General features: G+C 41.1%; 1 protein-coding gene across 1 annotated transcript in view; it reads left to right on the forward strand.

The window, feature by feature from the left end:
* RAPGEF4 (Rap guanine nucleotide exchange factor 4) overlaps positions 1-20,518 on the forward strand; it is a 1,206,373-nt gene that overhangs the window by 1,067,800 nt on the left and 118,055 nt on the right. Inside the window, exons 28-29 of the mRNA XM_086956142.1 lie at positions 1,976-2,063; positions 18,685-18,749. Of these exons, the coding sequence (XP_086812268.1) occupies positions 1,976-2,063; positions 18,685-18,749 (153 nt within the window). The remainder of the gene's footprint in view (positions 1-1,975; positions 2,064-18,684; positions 18,750-20,518) is intronic.

The following is a 20,518-nucleotide window of genomic DNA, read 5'->3' on the forward strand; positions in this document are numbered from 1 at the left end:
GGATGCTTGATTCCGTTCTGGGAAGGACATGGCTTTTGTAGTTCGGACTGGACTGTTCCCATGGGGCACAGGGTCAGAGCTGATTTGCATATCGCCATTGTCTAACCCAGGGTGGTGTGGAGTGCAAAAAAAAACGATGGATTTGGGCCCAGATCTTTGGACTGGGGTGAATGTGTGACATTGATCCACATTCTGTCCATCACCTGTTTTGTTTGCAATTGCCGCCATAAGTGCGCTGGGGATGCTCAGACGTGGGTCCCAGGCACTCCACACCACTGGAGTCAAGCTAGCCGGGCTGATGAGAGGTGTTACCTCGAAACCGGTCCGGTCCTCGGATGCTTGATTCCGTTCTGGGAAGGACATGGCTTTTGTAGTTCGGACTGGACTGTTCCCATGGGGCACAGGGTCAGAGCTGATTTGCATATCGCCATTGTCTAACCCAGGGTGGTGTGGAGTGCAAAAAAACGATGGAGTTGGGCCCAGATCTTTGGACTGGGCTGAATGTGTGACATTGATCCACATTCTGTCCATCACCTGTTTTGTTTGCAATTGCCGCCATAAGTGCGCTGGGGATGCTCAGACGTGGGTCCCAGGCACTCCACACCACTGGAGTCAAGCTAGCCGGGCTGATGAGGTGTTACCTCGAAACCGGTCCGGTCCTCGGATGCTTGATTCCGTTCTGGGAAGGACATGGCTTTTGTAGTTCGGACTGGACTGTTCCCATGGGGCACAGGGTCAGAGCTGATTTGCATATCGCCATTGTCTAACCCAGGGTGGTGTGGAGTGCAAAAAAACGATGGATTTGGGCCCAGATCTTTGGACTGGAGTGAATGTGTGACATTGATCCACATTCTGTCCATCACCTGTTTTGTTTGCAATTGCCGCCATAAGTGCGCTGGGGATGCTCAGACGTGGGTCCCAGGCACTCCACACCACTGGAGTCAAGCTAGCCGGGCTGATGAGAGGTGTTACCTCGAAACCGGTCCGGTCCTCGGATGCTTGATTCCGTTCTGGGAAGGACATGGCTTTTGTAGTTCGGACTGGACTGTTCCCATGGAGCACAGGGTCAGAGTTGATTTGCATATCGCCATTGTCTAACCCAGGGTGGTGTGGAGTGCAAAAAAACGATGGATTTGGGCCCAGATCTTTGGACTGGGGTGAATGTGTGACATTGATCCACATTCTGTCCATCACCTGTTTTGTTTGCAATTGCCACGTTAAAGTGGGCATGTTTACTTTTTACTTTTTCTTTTTGTGGCACATTTGTGCAGTAAAAAATAAAAAACAAATTAACTATTTTACCAGCCAGCAAGGTCAGACCAGTTTGCTTTGTGATTGCCTGTAGAAACATATTACAGGAAGGTTGGTGGGCAGGGAAGATCTGATTAACATACATATGTACCATCAGAATGTCATGTTAAAGATAGGGGGTCATTTTAGTTTTCAGGAAATTGCATAAGTAGTAGTGTGCTACTTATTGGTTAAACTATTAGCTAATGCAAGCACTGGTAAAATAACTAAAATGTGTTATCTTTAACTTGTATTGGTCACTATGGTGTTGGCATTTCATAAGGAGTTCTCTTTTATCAGTATGTAAAATGATTCATGCTGTGGCATTCTTTATGCCTCTTGGATCAATGTATCTATCAGGTATTGGGACATATTACTAATTCAAATCATCATTTAAAGTTGTCTGTCATGAGCAAAATTGACATTTAAGCGTTCTTTGCTTGCTGAACCAAATATGGTTTTTGACTTCATTTGTATGTACACGTGATGTTGTAAGACTATGTGGATTTATATGTATGTATATGTATGTATGTGATGAACTTGGTAAGGAAAGGTATAGCAATGGGAATTTAAAAGGTTAAATGTAAAATCTATCACATTATAAAAGATGTCTCATTTAAAGTTTAGCAATGAATGTAAAACATTATTTTTTTTTATAATTGAAATGCCTTCTCTTACTTTTAAGGATCCTTCAAGAAATCACAGGCCATATCGACTGACTGTAGCAAAACTGGATCCTCCTATTATTCCATTTACACCGTTACTAATAAAAGGTAATATGGAAAATCAAACACTCTTTGAAAGATGTGTATATGTCTATAGGAGGACAGAAAATACAAGAAGCAAAAACTTTTCTAGTGATTTTGTACATTTACCACAATTTATTAAGTTAAGTAAGCCCACTTGTACAGTAGGTTTTCACTCTGTAATGGTGATGTAGGGGTCGAGACACAGTACCTATTCAAAAAGGGGCTTTATTATCATAGTTATCTAAGACACTAAGACCAGATTAAGACAGAAACAAATAAGTATCTCCCCTCCTACCAAGAGGACTGGCTGGTTGATACTCTTGCAGAATACTTGGTCTGTCTTCTTCTGAGCCGTATCAACAGTCTTCACCCCTCTAACAAGCAAAAATAGCATGTGTCAGGACGGTTTACATAATGTAAAGGATCAGTGGGGCTGCTTTATCACTCTGTCACTTCACCAAATACCCAGTACCTTAGTACCCTGCAATTGGAAAGAAAGGAAGACAACACACCCATTCCCTGCTTTGCTTGAATCACATTGTGCTCCCTATTCCTTATGCCACTGGGTTGATTAGATAAAGTGGAATGCCCTCAAACCTGACACTAGACCTTCCTAAATAAACGCCTCGACCATGGACAAACTTTTTCTAAAGTACCTGAAAACCCTGTTCCTATCTGTAGCCTGGTCTGAGTACCTGTTGTGTTAGTACATCTGCTTCTTCCATGTTTCTTCCCCACTCCTTCTCGCCTCCTCAAATAACCCACACCAAGCCTTGTCCCAATCGGCAAACCCACACGTACCTTCTCACCTTCTCTTCACCAAAACTGGATCTAGCACCGGAAGTACTATTATCTACTGGGTCAATCTGAACTCTTGCAGTGTGCAGCACTGCAACTATCAGTGTGGAGGTGTCCTGTACAACAGCCATGTTTGCGTTCTCCTTTCCCTGCAAGTCCAGTAGCCTGTTACATAGCCAGTTAGTAAAAGGCTTGAAAATGACACCAAGTCTATATGTTGGAAGGATGGCCACACAAACACTGGCAAAGTAATAGAAAGAGAGGATCTGGTAACTGATGAATGAAAAACTAATGAATGTGGTTCTGTTATATGTTATGTTATGTTATAAAACATTTTATTACGCGCTCTGCTACTACAAAGTATCCTGGCGCGATATGTAAGCACTAAGCTGACCCAATCCAAAAGACAGAAAGAAACAGAAAAACTAAATACTGAGGTTAAAAAGATGGGTTTTTAGCCCTTTCTTAAATCCTGCTAATGTAGTTGATGATCTAAAAAAAAGCGGCAAGGCATTCCAGGCCCGTGCTGTTTGGACAGAAATTGACTGACCACCCAGTCTCGCATATCTGACTTTAGGCATACACATCAGACGGAGATTGGCCGATCGAAGAGCACGATGAGGAGTGTAAAAGGTGAACCTCTTGTGCAAGTATTGTGGGCCTTGCTGATGCACGGCCCGAAAGGCCAGAACCAGTGATTTGAACATAATGCGGTGTGCCACTGGGAGCCAGTGGAGCTCTCGAAGATGGGCACGTGCACTAGTTCTTCGTGGAAGATGGAACAGAAGTCGCACAGCTTATTAATTACGTATATCTATTCTCTGAAATATAGTTTTAAATAAGTAAGTAATGTATTTCAGGCTCCCACACTTCCTCTAATAAGTGTATATTGTGTTACTGGGTGCTGAATCACTGAGTGAGAAACTCTGCAAGTCATCATGAGCAATAACCAAACACTGAAACCCACACAAAAAAGAAAAAATAGTGATGTTAACCAAATCACTGCATTAAGAATGCATAGATCTTTTAGGGGGACATTAGCTTTAATATTGGATGGAAAATCCTCGCCCACACTTTTGTTGCATGCTGTATCATTGTCTAGTCATCCTGCTCTAATAAGACAGTAGTATCAGGGCAACCTCAAACCCAGGAAGAAGGAGTTAAGAATAAATAATGCTGAATAAGAGTGGGATTCAGACTAGTGTTAAGACAACCTCTGTGTAAACCCAAAGGGATTTCCTTTGTTCAGAGGGTACACATGGTAGGGTTAAAAGAAACTATGGATGAGCAATGAGAGAATAGGTCTCGGTCATCCACTATTTTTTAGAATATTGAACACATAAAAACATAGGGCAGTTCACACTGCTGACCTAGTTATGGTATTTACTGTTGTTGAGCTCACTGTTCATGCTACTGGAGTGGACTCCAATATACTACCAAAACACCCTTTGACATGCACAAAATTAAAGTATTCCTGCTCATGTATCAGCTCCATCTGGTGCCTTGCCATAGCCTGTCTCTGAACTCCTCCAGGCACTTCGAGACTGCTCACCCCCTTGTAAGGTGTTTACCTCAACTAACTAAATATACGGTCCACAAAGATATGTGCTATGGTACAGCTGGAAGAGGGGCCGTATATGGATGCACTTACCATCTCTACTTCTGTCAAGACTCCATTACAAGCTGATGGGGACTCTGTCCTGCACCCTAAACCAGTGGAGGACATTGAAGCTCATTCTTCCACCAGACAGTATCATTGTACTTGTCATAATATTGTGTAAATTGCTAAGACCTCTAATCAACATCAAGAAAAGATACAGAATTACAAGACTAATGTCTTCTGAAGAGTAGAGGGAGATAAATTAACCAATATGCAAAGCACCAAATGCTTGCAGCATTTTCTAACCCCCTTCCTGAGCTTTTCAGCGTTCAGTTAATGGAAGGTCTAAACCAGTGGTTATCAAACAAAGCAACCTCAAATCTTCATCACTAGGAATCCGGCTCCAAAATAATGCCTTAGAGTGTAATGATGAATCCATCCAAGATTATAAGTAAATCCTTTATTGTAGAACAAGCAGGTACATCTCACATCTTCATCAACTCCCCTTCAACTAACCTACTTATCTCACCATTCTGGAATCCTTCAACGGAGCATCATCCAGTTGCCATGGAGCTGGATGCATGCACTGCAGTCAGGATACTACATCTTCTCTCTTTATAATTAACAAGAAAATAGGAAACATAGAATAAAGGTAAATGTTACATAAAATACTGAGTACCATTAAAAGAAATGCTAATTACACTTACTAAGGTAAATTAAAGTGAGAATAATCCCACCCCACTTCCTCTTACCAATAAAGTTTCCTGTGCAAAGGAAAACAAACTTGAAAATATATGATTCTCATGACATAACTCCTAAATTGTTTTGGAACTTTCACTGATCTGCCAGCACGTGTGATCTTAAACTTTTTTTTATTTTTTTATACATTTTTTATTGAGCAGAACGTGGTTAAGGTACAATTCATGAATGAGGAATTTAAGCGATGGAAATGAATACAAGGTTTTAAACATTTTTAAATTTTTTTTAAAAAGCTTCTTCTTTTAATAGAGTAACGCATGAACAAAACATGATAGAAAACCAAGTTAAAAGGGGGAGAGGTTTGAAATACTTAAAACTCGAAAGCAGTCATTATTGTAATCCTTATTACAAAAAATATTAATTAATTTTCAAATACAAGCAATGTGCAACATCCGCAAACTTTGATCATAAAGTGCAAGTGCAATACAGTACAATCCAACCTAATACAAGCAATGTGCAACATCCGCAAACTGTGATCATAAAGTGCAAGTGCAATACAGTGCAATCCAACCTAGAATAAAGTGCTTGTAATAAGAAATTTGCTTGTTAATTGAGTCTAGCAACATTTCATGACTGCTTTTTAAAATCATATAAATTTAGTTTTAGTATTCAATCTAATTTCTAACTTAACCCCCCTTTTATTGCCTCCAGATTCTCAAAATACTTCCATTTTCTTTCAAAACTTCTGACTGCTCCCACTCTACAGGCATAAGCTTTTTTGAAATTCCGGGACCTCCTCATTTTGTTAAACCATTTTAGATGGGATGGAGATTCCTTAGATTTTCAATTTTGGAGTATTAGGGAACGAGCAACTGTACAAGAAATAAACACAAATATTTCCTTGTTGTCATTGAGAGTACCTCTATCTTTGGATATACCAAAGAGGGCCAATTCGGCTGAGGGTATTAGTGTTTTCCCTATAGCCTCCTCAATGTCTGTGAGTATGGCCTCCCAAAAAGATTTCAGTTGAGGACAATAAAAAAAAGTATGAAGCCAGCCCCCCTGGCAGGCGGCCTGGCATCTAAAGCATTTATTCTCGACCTCTGGGAACCTTTTCTCGAGTGCTTCCGGAGTCCAGTACGCTAGCCAACGGGACAAGAAGGCCATCCTCTTAAAGTTAGCGGCCCGTAGTGATTTATAGCCTAACAAACTTATAGTTTCCCATTCTTTATGTGTTAAATTACATTGTGTTTGACTAAGTATTTTCACAAGATGGCTATCCACCGCGTCTAATTGCCCAGCACAATGGAGCCTCTTGTACCAATTTCCTATGCCGGTGGTTTTGGCCTCATAAAGGAGTGTTACCAGCTCACCCGTTGTGGGGAGATGTCCACCAATAGTTCTTCTCAGGAAGTGAACAATTTGTAGATATTCAAAAAGCGTTGGTCGCACAGGAGTGGTTATTCTAGCCAGCACTTCTTGCCACTAAATAATTCTATTCTGGACAAAGAAGTGTCTTAACTCCCGGAATCCCAAATTCTCCCAATTTAATATTCGGCTATTACTAATTTGGAGGCCCAAACAGAAACACTCTCGTAAACTTAAAAACTGGGAAGCTGAGGAACTTAGATTTTTCTTAAAAAAGGACTGTAATCTGGATAGATGTTCTTTCACGGTCTTATATCTCGTCCTTTTAGGGAGTTTTGCAGTCTTTAGAAATACCTGGGTTTGAGAATCAGACTCTTATAGCATTTTTACTAAGAAGAAGCTATCTCGTTTGTTTTTTAAACCAATCAGTCCTGCCACCAAATCCAGAAAGGCTGCCTCATAATATGTTTTTATGTGTGGAAGAGCAAGTCCCCCCTGCTCAACTGGAAGTTGAATCACGGATAGCTTTACCCTTGCGGTTTTTCCCCCCCAAACAAAACTTCTGATCATAGACTCGATATCTTTAAAAAAAAATGTAATTCAATTTAATAGGAACATTACTAAACAAAAATATTAATAAAGGTAGAATCGACATCTTGATCAGAGATATCCTACCAATCAAGGAGAGAGGGATTAAAAGCCATTGGGAGAGAAGATTCTTGATTTTATTCTTCATTCTCGCATAGTTAAGGAGATAGAGCTGATGGTAATCACAGGTCACGTATATGCCTAGATATCTAATAGGGTCTTGACTTATGGCCTGAACACATAAGCACGATGGAAGGTGGCTACGACAGGTGTTTAAAGCAAGGACCTCCTTTTTTTTGTATTAATTTTGTAACCTCCTATTTGTTCATATGCTTTAAATTCTTTTAATATGATTTCTATATTCTCCTTGTTTGCTTTGCATAAAAGATAATATCATCCGCAAAAAGCTTAAGCTTCGCCATCCCGGAGATAGGGGGGGAGCATGTTGGGGTTGTTTCTAATTTTAATAACTGAGGGGTCAATAAAAAAAAGTAAAAAGGAGAGGAGATAAAGGGCAGCCCTGCCTGGTCCCGCGGTTAACTTGGATTGAACCAGTTTTTTCTGAGTTTATTATAATCTGTGCTGAAGCACCTTGGTAGATGTTCTGCAGCATCTTAATCACTTGTTCTGGGAACCCGAATTTGGTAAGAGAATGGAACAGGGTTGCCCAGTTAACTAGGTCGAACGCTTTTTCCGCGTCGACCATTAGGATACAGGCGGTGTTGAATTAACCTTAAAATAGTCTAGTGCCTGAATTAAAAATTCTGTGTTAGAAGCTATAACACGGCCTGCTATGAATCCTGACTGATCGTTATGTATGACTTCTTGTGCCGCATACATAAAACGATGGGCCCAGATTTTCTTTAGGATTTTATAGTCAAATTCAGAAAGCTTATTGGCCTATAAGAATCCATATCTTCTGGACTTTTGTCTTTTTTAACAAAAGATATTATTATTGCTTCTTTAAAGGATGCGGGTACCGCTACTCCTAGCTTGATGTAGTTAAATAGATTCATTAGGGGAGTTACTAGTTCTTTTATGAAGATTTTATAGAATTCGATTGGGAACCCGTCTTGCCCACAGGCTTTCGCCCCTGGTGTTGCCTTAATAGCATCAGCTATTTCCCCTATATTAATTTCTAACCCTAGTTGTAAAGCCCGATTGGGCGTGATCTTTGGCCTTCCCCATCTTGATATTCAGTGGTGTAAATGCGACTAGAATGCTCCAGAAAAGCCCTTTGGATCGAACTATTGTCTACTATCTCTTGGTCATTTAACGGGTCTCTGATTTTACCTATCGCAGCAGACTCTTGTTTTTTCCTCACAGAGTTCGCCAAGAGCTTTCCTACTAATTGGCTATCCTCGTATATCCTTTGTTGGAAGGTTCTAGAACTGTTGATCTCTTCCAATACAAAGGAATCCCTTAACTCTGCCTTTGCTTGCTCCAGGTGGTTCGGGCTAAGGAGGAACTGTAAAACATATTCTTTATCTACGGCCTTTTGGAGCGTAGATATCTTTTGTCTCCTCTTTTTGGCCTGGGCGGATGTAAAAGATATTATCTGACCACGTGCTGCCACCTTGAATCCCTCCCAAACCGAGAATGGTTCTGCTGTATCATTGTTAATTTTAAAGTATTCTGAGATCCATTCCCCGAAACCAACCACCCAGTCCTGATTCTGGAGGCGCCCACAACTTTTTTAGTATTAGGCTTTAGTTGTTTCTTATTTTTATTACAGGTGTCTTTTTTTTAAGTCTTGTATGTAGTTAAAATCTCCTCCCATGATAACCTGTCCAGGGGCCCCCGTTAGAAGGTCGTTGATTTCTAAAATACTAGACACCTCGTCGGATATTTGCCCGTATTAGTTTACAAAATGCATTACTTTCCCTTGGATTTTAGTTGCTACCCATAACCATCTCCCTTTGGGATCCATTCTTATTTTTAAGATTTCCCCGGATAGTCTCCTTGAAAAGTAAATTGCAACGCCTCTCTGGGCCACCCCAGCTGAAGCGAAAAACACATGGGAGAAATATTTCGGCATAAATAAATTGGGGGTGTTGGTTTTTAGATGGGTCTCTTGGAGAAATATCACATGGGGACTCTGAGAGACTGCCTATTTTATGAGGGCACCGTATTTTTGTTTATTCAAAACACCATTGGCATTAACTGATAGGATACTACATTTGTTCATTTCCATAATAAAGTTTTCGCATCTAAATCCTTCATTCAACATTTGGTACATACCCTGCCTACAACTTCTGCTCTTTTTTACTGCTTTCTCCCCGACCCCCCCTCTCCCTCCCCGGGTGAACCCCCACCCTCCCCTGAGATGCGCCCTCCTCCATTCCACCCACGCTGACCACATTTCCCCCCCTCTGAAGACCTGGGTGTCTTCTTGTTACACCCTTAGTGACCCTATAAGCCCGATACCCCCCTCGACAGTTAAAAAGATTTATCCTATTCTATTTTATTACAGAGAAAAATAAAATTCTAGATTAATTGCAATTTTTCCACAAGCTCAACCATTATTACTCAGCAAGCAGGTAGTAATTGCTCAGACATTCATTTCTGAATTTATCTCTTTTAGGAGAGACTGAGCTTCTTCAAGGTTGGAAAACATATGAAAATTTCCCTTTACGAGAACTTTTAACTTAGACTGCTGAGCGATTGAGGCTTAGGCGCCGTTCATTTTAAACAGGTGGAGAATTTTGACAAAGTCTTTCCTGCGGCGTGCAGCTGCAGCAGTCATGTCCGAAAAAATTCTGCATTTAATTGTCTCAGTGACGGTGAATTGCCTTTGTTGAAATGCTTTTGATAGAATCTCTTCCTTGATCCTGAAATCAGCAAAGTTCATTAGGATAGTTCTTGGAAAAGTTGAATTGGCAAACCTCTTTGCCGGGACCCAATGTGCTCTCATAATGGACAGATCTCCTTCAAACTCTGGTAGTACTTTTTGATGAATGAAGAAGTTGACCCACTGGAGCATATTTGAGCCTTCTAGTCCTTCAGGTACCCCCACTATCCTAAGATTGGATCTTCAGGAATGGTTCTCAAGCTCCTCGAGCTTGTTTTCAAGTTTGCTTTCCAGGAGGCTCTTTTTACTTGCAGTCTTTTCGTCCTCTATTCTTGCTTGATTGATGTGATCCTCAAGAGCCGATATTCTTTTCTCCGCCTCGTTCAATTTTGTGGGAAGTCCTTGCATTGATCTTTGAATTTCTCCAATCTAGAATGTAGAGCAGCTATCTCAACTTGCTGATTTGACTTTATCTCCCGGATCTCATCCAGAATTAAGTTTAACATTTCGCGAATGTCCATTTGATAGCATACTTCCTTCTCGGGCTGCACTTTCCCCCCTTTGAAGCAACTGGGCCGCCGATGTTGAGATTGCAGGTGTTAAGCCCTTTAAGTTCCCTACTTGAAGCGCTCCGACAAGTGGGCGAGAGGGAGGTTGAAGAGCTGCAGCGGATGGTGAACTCTGCTCGGACAAAGTCTCTATATTAGGAACTTCATTAAATAGGATCTGACTTGCTTCCGTTTCAGATGCATTACTACTTGCTTGAGGCTTTTCTGCCGCCACAAAACGATTTGACCTTGACGGAGAGGGAGCTACGAATATCATTTGTGGGACAATCTCAGGCAGTTGTATGAGAGAGTCATTCCCTACCACTGTTACTGGGATAAAGCTGAAGTTTCAGTTTCAGTTTCCGTTTCTGGGTTCTTCTCAAGCAGGACAGCTGAGATTTTGGGAGTGTGCACTGTCTTTTTTTCAAATAAGGGAAAGTCTCTTTTCTCCTTCACTCTGTTCATATTTTTCTCACCTGAAGGTGACTCGACCCGCAACATTTTTAGTTGATGCTGGAGTATTTTCCGTGGCATCTTCCATGTGGCTTCCTCCCCCATCTTTTTCTCCTACTTCTCCTAGTTCTCCTACCCTTCCATTAGGGGGAGAAGTTAGAGTAGTGTGGAGTTCATCTTCTGAGCTTTCAACCGTGGAATCCTTCCCCAAAACGGGTGAAACTAAGCTGCCCTCTCCTTTCTTAGCCTTCTCCCTTTCTTTAGCAGCTAGCCTTGCAGCTTTTCTGGCAAGGGCTAAGCGTGTTTTACTTTTGAGACGGGCAGTTAACTCCATTTTCGCGGTTTTACTTGCTTCCTCACTGTCTTCGTTGTCTTTCAGTTGCCTCCCCATGCCACCCCGCGGGGTTCAAAACATTTTTTTTTCTATCAGGGCAGACACAGCGACACAGACACAGCGAATAGCGATGGCAAACAGCCAGCCTTAATGTCTCTTTTTATCTCCCCCTCGCCTCACCTTTAGCTTGCAGAAAGTGTGCAGGACAAGATGGAGAGCAGACTGCCCCTCTGCTTATTACTCCAGGGGCCAGGACCTTCCTTCCTTCTGGAAAATGGTGCAGGAGTAAATCTTTTATCCTGTGCATCTGGCAGCCACAAATCCTGACTAAGTCCCCTCAAGAGCAGCCAAGGGCGGGGGTGGGTGAAGCGAGGGGGGGCACTTGCACGGGAAAGACAACCTCATCAATCTTCTCTCTGCCACAAACTCTTAGGCACTCCGGGGGAGCTCCAATTCAAAGGGACAACAAGCCGCAGTTTATTTTCCTGCAGCTCTGCTCCAAACGCCATTACCGCGGAGATTCACTGCCGTGCTGCCGAGGATGGGTGGGGCCAAGGTTGTGACGGCTATCCAGAGGCGTGGAACTCCAGAGCCATCACCACTCCGCCTGGGCTACTTCACTTTGTTGAAAAAATCCATTATTAGTGTGATCTTAAACTTATTACACGTGGCTTGTTCCAAAGATAAGGACACACTGGCATGTGAATCACCATTACTTGAATGGGGTACTTTCTCAAAATTCATGACTTCGTCCCACATCCAATCCATAGATGGTGTCTTCCCTACCTTATTGCTTGTGATGGAAAAGTTCCCTTTGCATTTTGCAATTCTGTTATAATGCCAAACTCTATTATCACTCAGTTTAGCGGATTTGGAGTATAACTCCATCACTTGCAAAGGGTTTGAGAATTTGCTCTCACCTTTCTTAACTTAAGAGCCTAGTTTTATTTTTACCCAATCACCAATCTGTAGATTGGCTTCTTTGGTGACATGTTTTGTCTCAAAATCGTTTATGTAAGATTTGTGAATATTGCGTAATTTTGAATGAAGTAAGTAAGGCAGGAGACCATTTTCCAGACACTTTTTACCTATTCCAAGCAACATTATCCTTTGTGTAAGGTTCTCTACCTCTAAGTATCCTAAATGGGCTATAACTTGTACATGTGGGAGTGATTCTCTATGCCCAAATGGTGCTGTATAATTCTTTCTCCCAACTCTTCACAGCACTGATGGCTGCCTGTATGCTTCCCATAATGACTCTGTTGAATCTTTCAACAATTCCATTCCCAGCTGGGTGGTAAACCGGAGTTTTTTTTTTTACTAATACCATTTCTTTTCAAGAATTGAAGAGAATTATCAGATATGAATTGTGGTCCATTGTCACAAAGAATGTGTCTGGAATTACCCTCTCGTAAGAATAACTTTTCTAAAAACATCACAACTTCTTTTGAGTCACACTTTTCTGTAATCTCAATCTCTGGCCATTTAGAGTAGTTATCGATGACAACAAGAATATATTTCATGTAAACAGGATTACCTTCAATGGGACCTAGCCAGTCTATGCTCAAATCTTCCCAAGGGTGCTCAGGAATTTGTCTCAAACCAAGAGAGGGTTTGAATACTCGTTGAGCTTTATCAGCATTCGCACTAGTGGAACATTGCTGGACAAATCTTTCAATATCTCTGTCCAGCCCAGGACACCAAAAGGACATTTTAATTCTAGATGTAAGTTTGATTATTCCTAAATGGCCCTCATGGTTGATGGATAACGTTCTAACACGTAAATTTGAAGGTACTACCACTCTTTTGCCCCTACATAAATGGTTACAATCATCAATACTTAGCTCCTCTTTAATTTCCCAGAAAGGTTTTAAATCTTCATGTAAACTTGATTTGTTGGGCCAACCATTAATAACATGTCTGGCAACAGCATTTAAAGTGTTGTCCTTCCCACATTCTTCATCCCATTCTTCTTTAGAAATGGCATTTACAGTGTTTTCACCAACTTCATGAACAATGGCAACATTATAGTCTTCACACATATCATATAAAATGTCTTGAACAGGTAAAGGGGATCTACTCAGAAAATCTGCGATCTCTTGCTGGGTAGATACTCAACCTCATATGTAAATTCCAATAATTTAAGGCTCAACCTAGCCAACCTGGAGTGGCTTTTAGTATACCATCAAGTGTAAGTATTTTAAGGAGGGGCTTGTGGCCAGTACGCAAAGTAAATCTGGTACCCCAAATAAACTGCCTGAACTTTTCCATGGCCCAGACTGTGGCTAACATCTCTTTCTCTATAACCGAGAATTTCTCTTCAGGAGAGGTTAAGGAACAAGATGCAAACCTAATAGTTACTTCCGAACCATTATGACAAACTTGGGACAGGACCTCGCCCAAACCTATCCCACTAGCATCAGTAGTGATGATGCTGTGAGCCGTACTGTCAAAAGCTTGTAATGGAAGGGCAGATACAAGTTCATTCCTTATTTCATCAAAATCACTTTGAAGATCATCATTCCAATAAAACTTCTGTCTAACTTTGAGGAGCTGGTTGAGAGTCCGAATGAGGGACTGGTACTGAGGCCGTGAATATCAACACGACTAAGGAATATTGGCTGTTACTTTGGCCCTTGGATTCTTGTTTATATTTTGAAGTATAAAGTCAAAGTTTTTACGAAGGACCTTGGTTATACTGTCCAAAAGAACCGATCAACTTGGAAAACTGTGGTAAACTGAACGTGCTTACAATTTTTGCCCTGACGAAGTTCCATTCGGAACGAAACGCATTGGCTGATGTCCATGTTTTAACTGAAAGTTTAATAAACAGTCTATTTTGGAATATACACTGAACTTCTTGACTTCATCCTGGTGCATCGTCCATCTTCTTTTTACCCTTGAGGAGCTGTCTGAGGTTTAAAGTTTTGTTGGCAAGTTTTTGCACAAATTTTGAATAAAACGCTGACATACCCAGGAAGAACCTTAAGTCATCTTTAGTTTTAGGAATAGGGGCATTTTCAATGGCATTAATTAACTTCTTCTTAGGAGAAATGCCAGCCAGCTCACTTCATGTCCCAAATTTGTTACAGAATTCATGCCAAATCTACATTTCTTAAGTTCGGCTGTTAGACCTTTCTCAGCAAGAATGCTTAACACTTTAAAGAGTCTGTCATCATGCTCTTCTTCATTCCTGCCCATGATTAAAATGTCATCTTGAAAATAAGTGACTCCATTTACGTTCTTGAACAGTTTGTGCATTAGCCGCTGAAAAACTGCTGCCGCAGAAGCTAATCCGAAAGGCATTCTGATGAAGCGAGAACATCCAAAAGGTATAATGAAGGCAGTCAAGTTTTTGCTGGGTTCATGCAAGGGTATCTGGTGGTAGGCAGATGTTAAGTCAATAGTCGAAAACCATTTTATGCCTTTCGTTTGAGCTAAGAGTTCGTCTATCCTAGGTAAAGGTATCTAGTAAAATGTTTTTATTTAGGTCGCTCAAGTCTACACACAAACGCAGACGGCCGTCTGATATCCTTGCGACGACCGATGGGGCCAACCAATCTGCGTTCTCTATAGGCTCAATCACACCTTTCTTCTCCAAATTATCTGATTCATTCATAACCGCTTCCCTTACACTTATAGGTATGTTCCTAGCTTCATGACTGACAGGACGGGCATCGTTCTTAAGTACCATTTTATGCGAAAACCCGACTAACTTACCAACCTTACCTGAAAGCATTTTGGGAAACTGTTCCACAATTTTATCCATAAACTCCTTGTCTCCTTCTTCCAAAATCATTACTTGGTTATCATTCTTTGGATTCAGAATGATCCCCAGTGCTCCCTTTTCTATCCAGCCCAGGACAGAGGGACCTACCTCTGCAACATAGTTTACCCATAGCTTTCCTGCCTTTAAATTCAAAGATCTCCTCTACAAATCCAACCATCGGGATTTTTTCACCAGTAAACGTAACTGGCTGAATGTTAGGAGGTAATAGGTTTTTATTTTAGGTGTTAGCTAAAAGCTCCTTCCATATGTCACGTTGAATCATAGTGTACGGGGAGCCTGAATCTGGTACTCTATGAATAAGGATCCCCCAATTTTAATATCACAAGTAGGTTTCTTTTTAGACTTGGTGTTGACATTTGACACTATGTCATTAGAAACACAATTATCAATACTGCACAATATACCTTAGTCGATAGAGGAATCAGATTTATTATTCGCTTCAGTGTCACCCTCATTAATGCACCCAACCATCTTTTTTTCCTTATTTAATCTTAGCCTGCACGCTTTAGTGAAATGACCAACTTTGCCACAATAAGTGCATTTAGATTTCAACGCTGGGCATTTTGAATCATTAGCATAAGGATCGTCATAGCCACATCTATAACAATTGGGAGTTTTGTCAATCTTGGGTTTTGTTTGTGATATTAAAATTTTTCCTGACATCAGATGATGATTGTTTATCACTCGTTAGTATGGCATGAGAGACTTTGCTAACAATTAAACCTTCTTCCTTGTCTTTAAGTGCAACTTTCACACATCTTTTAGCCATTTCTGCTTTTCTTACGATTGCAAAGATTTCATTGAGAGGAGCGTCTCCACAAGTCCACAATTTCTCTTGAATGGACGAGTTATTAGAATGGAAGACCAATCGATCTCTGATGAAACTGTCATGAAGTGTACCAAATTTACAATTGATAGCTAACTTTTTTAAGGAGGAAACATTATCCTCTACGGACTCTGACTTCCCTTGCTCCCTTTTAAAGAATTCATACCTACTAATATCCACACACACCGGTGGGTGATATTGTGAATCTAAATCTTCCAGGGCATCAAGAAACACATTAGCACTGTCAGCTTGTCTCACTTTCTTTTCCATTTGGTTAAAGACTCTATTTCCTTCAGGGCCAAGACTATGGAGAAGCATCTTCTTTTTTCTAGATTGAGAAAATGCTTCTTCATGTTCTTCCTCTAATGCATCAATATAGTTTAAAAAATAGTCTTTCCAATCAGACCTTTTAATTAAAGGTTCACCAGGACGTGGCAAAAATGGAACTGGAGTATTTAATCCACCTTGTGATGCCATTGTAAGGTGTAAATTGAACTTCAGTAACAATAAACTAAATATGAATATGTGCACAAAGTGAATTATTAAAAAACTGTAATAAACAAGATTATGATCAAATGTGTGCACATCACAGTGAAACAGTAAATGAAACCAAAGTGCAATAATTGCTATAAGGTGTGCACATCACTGTGTATTAATAAAGAAATCTGATGTGCAATAACTGTTATGAGGTGTGCACATCAGTGTGTAAAAGTAAAGGAATCCGATGTGCAATAACTGCTATAAGGGGTGCACATCACTGTGTAAAGATAAGATTAATCGTGATGTGCGGTGTGCACATCACGGAGGAAAAACTACAATTTAAAAATTTAGAAAGAGAGTACCTTGAAATTTCTCGAAATCGTTGTAAAGAAAATATCTTCTGATCCAAGATTCTTGTTGATATGCTGGTTCTTGTAACAAAATGGAGGCAAGCAACGGTGCGTAACGTGACCTTACGTGATGGCGTGGTACGTAGTACGTGGTGCGTCTACTTCCGAGGAGTCGAACCTCTGTGTGTGGTGTGCGCAAAGAATATGCACGGGAAGGCTGGCTCACCCGTAGAACTGGAATGGCGCCGCCGCTCGAACAATGCGGTAGAGAAACGCCGTTGGTTAAAACCGTTGGAGATGAAGAGGTTAGTACATGTTTTAAAGTAAAGTAGTACACTTTAAATGCATTTCGGGTAGGATTTTTTTTATAGTTGCAAATCGCTCCGTAAGGTGCACTCTCCCAGTGGATTCTTGCGCAGATTTAACCAAATCTCTCAATCAACACTGTTAGATGCACACCATATCATTCAAGGTATGAGCAAGTCCACGACTGCTAGATGATCAAACGTTATTTCCTGTCCAACACTATTAAATCATCAATCATCTCTTATTCAGCTTTGTCAGTTACACTCCACTTACAATTAAGTTACAAGTAAGTCCTTGACATCCAGCTATCTGAGATGAAATCTCTTCACGTGAAATGTCAGAAGATATATTAAAAGGATTATTCTTGTAGTTGATCCATGGAGAGCAATTCAAAAAAGATTGTGAGCAAAAATTCGTACTTGAATAAAAAAAAAGAGGGGTGACCAAGCTCTTTGTCAGGGCCACGTCTCGGCCGATTATATTACAGGGCTGTTTTCCGGCCCTGTAACAAAAGCGGCCCACAGGGGCCCAAAACCGGCCCCCACCCTTGCGGCGCACCGGGGGATTGCCCGGTGCCCGCAACGGCCAGTCCGGGCCTGCTAGCAGTTCAAGGCTAAAGCCTGCAGGTTGCTCACAGTGAAAAAGGCGAAACTGTTTGTTTAGAGGGACGGAGGGGAATGGAGTGTCTACTTCTGCGAGGTTTCATTCGCACTCAAGGCTCAAGCCAGGACAGTAACTAGTGCTCATGTAAAGCGATCCAATACCTTTGGTTGGCGATTTCCGTTATATAAAACTGCAACAACAAAAAAATGCCTAACGTGCAAAAAGCAACAAAAAGCAAGCAGCTGAAGAAGCTGGCCCATATCTCACTCTCTGTGCATACCTCTTTATAGTTGGTTTGTACTGGTGACATCATCTTTCACAGCAGACAGTGTTACATCCTCTAGAGCTTTGTGATGTCAGATGCTAAAACAAAGAGGAGCAGAAACCATAGTGCTACGTGCTGGCAAGGGGGGAGCCACCTCAACTAGGGAAGGTTGAAATGTGGTATGAATTTAGCTTGCCCAAGAGCGAAGGTGGGTGCAATGAAGGCAGGTAGCACCAAATATATTCACTCAAGTCATAGTAGGTATATCTTCTCCCTGGTTTTTATTCAACTCTGTACTATTGGGTAATAGAATTATTTAGAAAGTTTGTAATACTGCAACATTGATACAAATGGTTACTTCATTTCGTCGTTCACATGGTCTCGTTGCTTGAAAGTCGCAAATTACTCTTCAATGCTGTAGTGATGGACTGCCAACAATAATGCCTTGCTGGGTGGCCCCTACATATTAAAGTTCTGTAGAAAGGCATGGATGTGCCCACTTCTGAGACGTCAGCTACTTCATTCAATCAGAAACAAGGAAACATGTGTTCGGTGTAATGCTCTTCACTAAGAGCCTGATTACGAGTTTGGCGGAGGAGTTACACCATCACAAACGTGACGGATATCCTGTCTGCCTGATTACGAGTTCCATTATGTTCCTTTGGATATAATGGAACTCGTAATATGGCGGATGGAATATCCGTCACATTTGTAATGGAGTAACCTATCTGGCAAATTCGTAATAAGGCCCTCGGAGTTCTGGGTTTACAAAACTGTAGTTTGCTTGACATGGTTTTGTTTCCTATAGTTGTGACTTGTGAGTAACCTGTTTTTCTTTCTGCACAGATATGACGTTTACTCATGAAGGAAACAAGACATTCATTGATAACCTCGTAAACTTTGAAAAAATGGTGAGCCTCACTTATTTTGTATTGTACACAGTGTTTGTTTATAAATAGCTCACGCAGTTGTAAGACTCAATGTTTTCCATAGGACAGATTCAAAACGAAGACAACCAAAATATCTCCCATTTTCCATGAGCTGTCTCTCAAGCGACTGCTTGGTGAGGACTTTGCCTCATGAGAAGCATCCTGTGTATTCACAGCCAAACCAAACTCTAAACCAGTTATGTCATGGTGAATAAACCAACCACAATCTGTGGATAGGAAGGATTGCACATATTCTTCTTGTTTGTGGATGCATCCAATGCACGACTGAAAAATGTTCTTCAGTTTACTCACTGACATTAGCTTCCCCCGTATGGTCACTAGAAAGCGTGTTCAACTAGCACAGCTCACTTCCTGTTCACTCAGATGAGCCCTTTGCCTGAAGTGCCACCTTCGTCTCTAACAGGGTATGAACCTTTGAATTAAAGGTGGACGAGGACACTGCGGGGAATGAGATTTTAATATCTTTTCTGATTACCTAGATACCTATCTCATTCTTCCTTTTGGATCGATTATTTTCTGTCATTGAGTAAAAGACAAACCCACATAGGTTAAATCAACCCCATAGACTGACGCAACTCTGAAGAACCACTTACGACTGATAAAGTTTTTAAAAATTTAATATAAAATCAGAATTAATTGCATATACAATCCTCTCAGGATAAGATTCAACAAGTATACAGGAACTAAAAGGAACATAAATTCCCTAAAGAATCTAAGTCTACAAAAGAATACGATTAAGATCAATTCCAGAATCAACAGATTCAAAAGCATAGACACAAAGTGGATCCGTTGCGTCATCTATAAAAAGAGAATAACAAGTTAATTCTGTCCCTACTCTATACTAGGTGACATCCCTACTTCGCAAGTTCCTTACCTAAAAAGGTGTCAGCAGTTTGACTTCCAAAGAAGTTCAAACTCTCTTAGCCTCTAATGGTAACTTATATCGAGAAACAGTACCCTCTCTGCCTACCCATCTGCTCTCTAAGGGTCCTCGGCCTACTGTTCTCTTGCGCTCTGCTCTTTCTCTCTCTGACTCCTCAGGCCATCTGCGCTCGCTCTTCGCTAACTTCTCCCCGGGGTGCTGTCCCTAAATACACAATCACAGTATGGGTGGAACGCCCCTTGACGCCCACCACGTATACATTTACACATGCTCTCATTCTTGGGTTTTTCCATCGCTTCATCTCTTCGCGTCGTCCGTTAAGTTGACCTTGCTTCTTAGGCACCATCTTCGTCATCTTGCTGGCGACTTCATTGACATTCCAGTTGACACTTTCAGAGCAAAGTCTATCACCTCAACAGAACTCCATTCTTTACGTTTGTGATCATAACCTCGTTTGGTCCTGTGAACGGTCATTTCTAAACAAGATCCAAATTCCAAGCGTCTCTTATCTCACTTAGGCCATAAACTTCGCCCAGCATTGTCACCTTAAATCTAACAAGACCTTTGACTCTTGTCTCGCACGTACAGATCAAGGCTATCCCCTGTTCCTGTGAGCCCACTAAATTACATACAGCGGACTACACTCTTGCGAACCCTTGGTCAGTTAGGTTAAAATCACACATGACCACACTTTCTAAAACTCCTTCTTCTACACAGTATAACCTTTAACACACATACATATATATATATCGAATTAGCGAATCGGTGATTATACTTGAATCCATGTTACATAAAATACAACGTTTATATTCTCATTTCTACACAGTGCTATATAGTCTACACATTT

This window comes from Lissotriton vulgaris, chromosome 2_1, assembly GCF_964263255.1.
Source record: "Lissotriton vulgaris chromosome 2_1, aLisVul1.2, whole genome shotgun sequence".
Lineage (NCBI taxonomy): Eukaryota > Metazoa > Chordata > Amphibia > Caudata > Salamandridae > Lissotriton > Lissotriton vulgaris.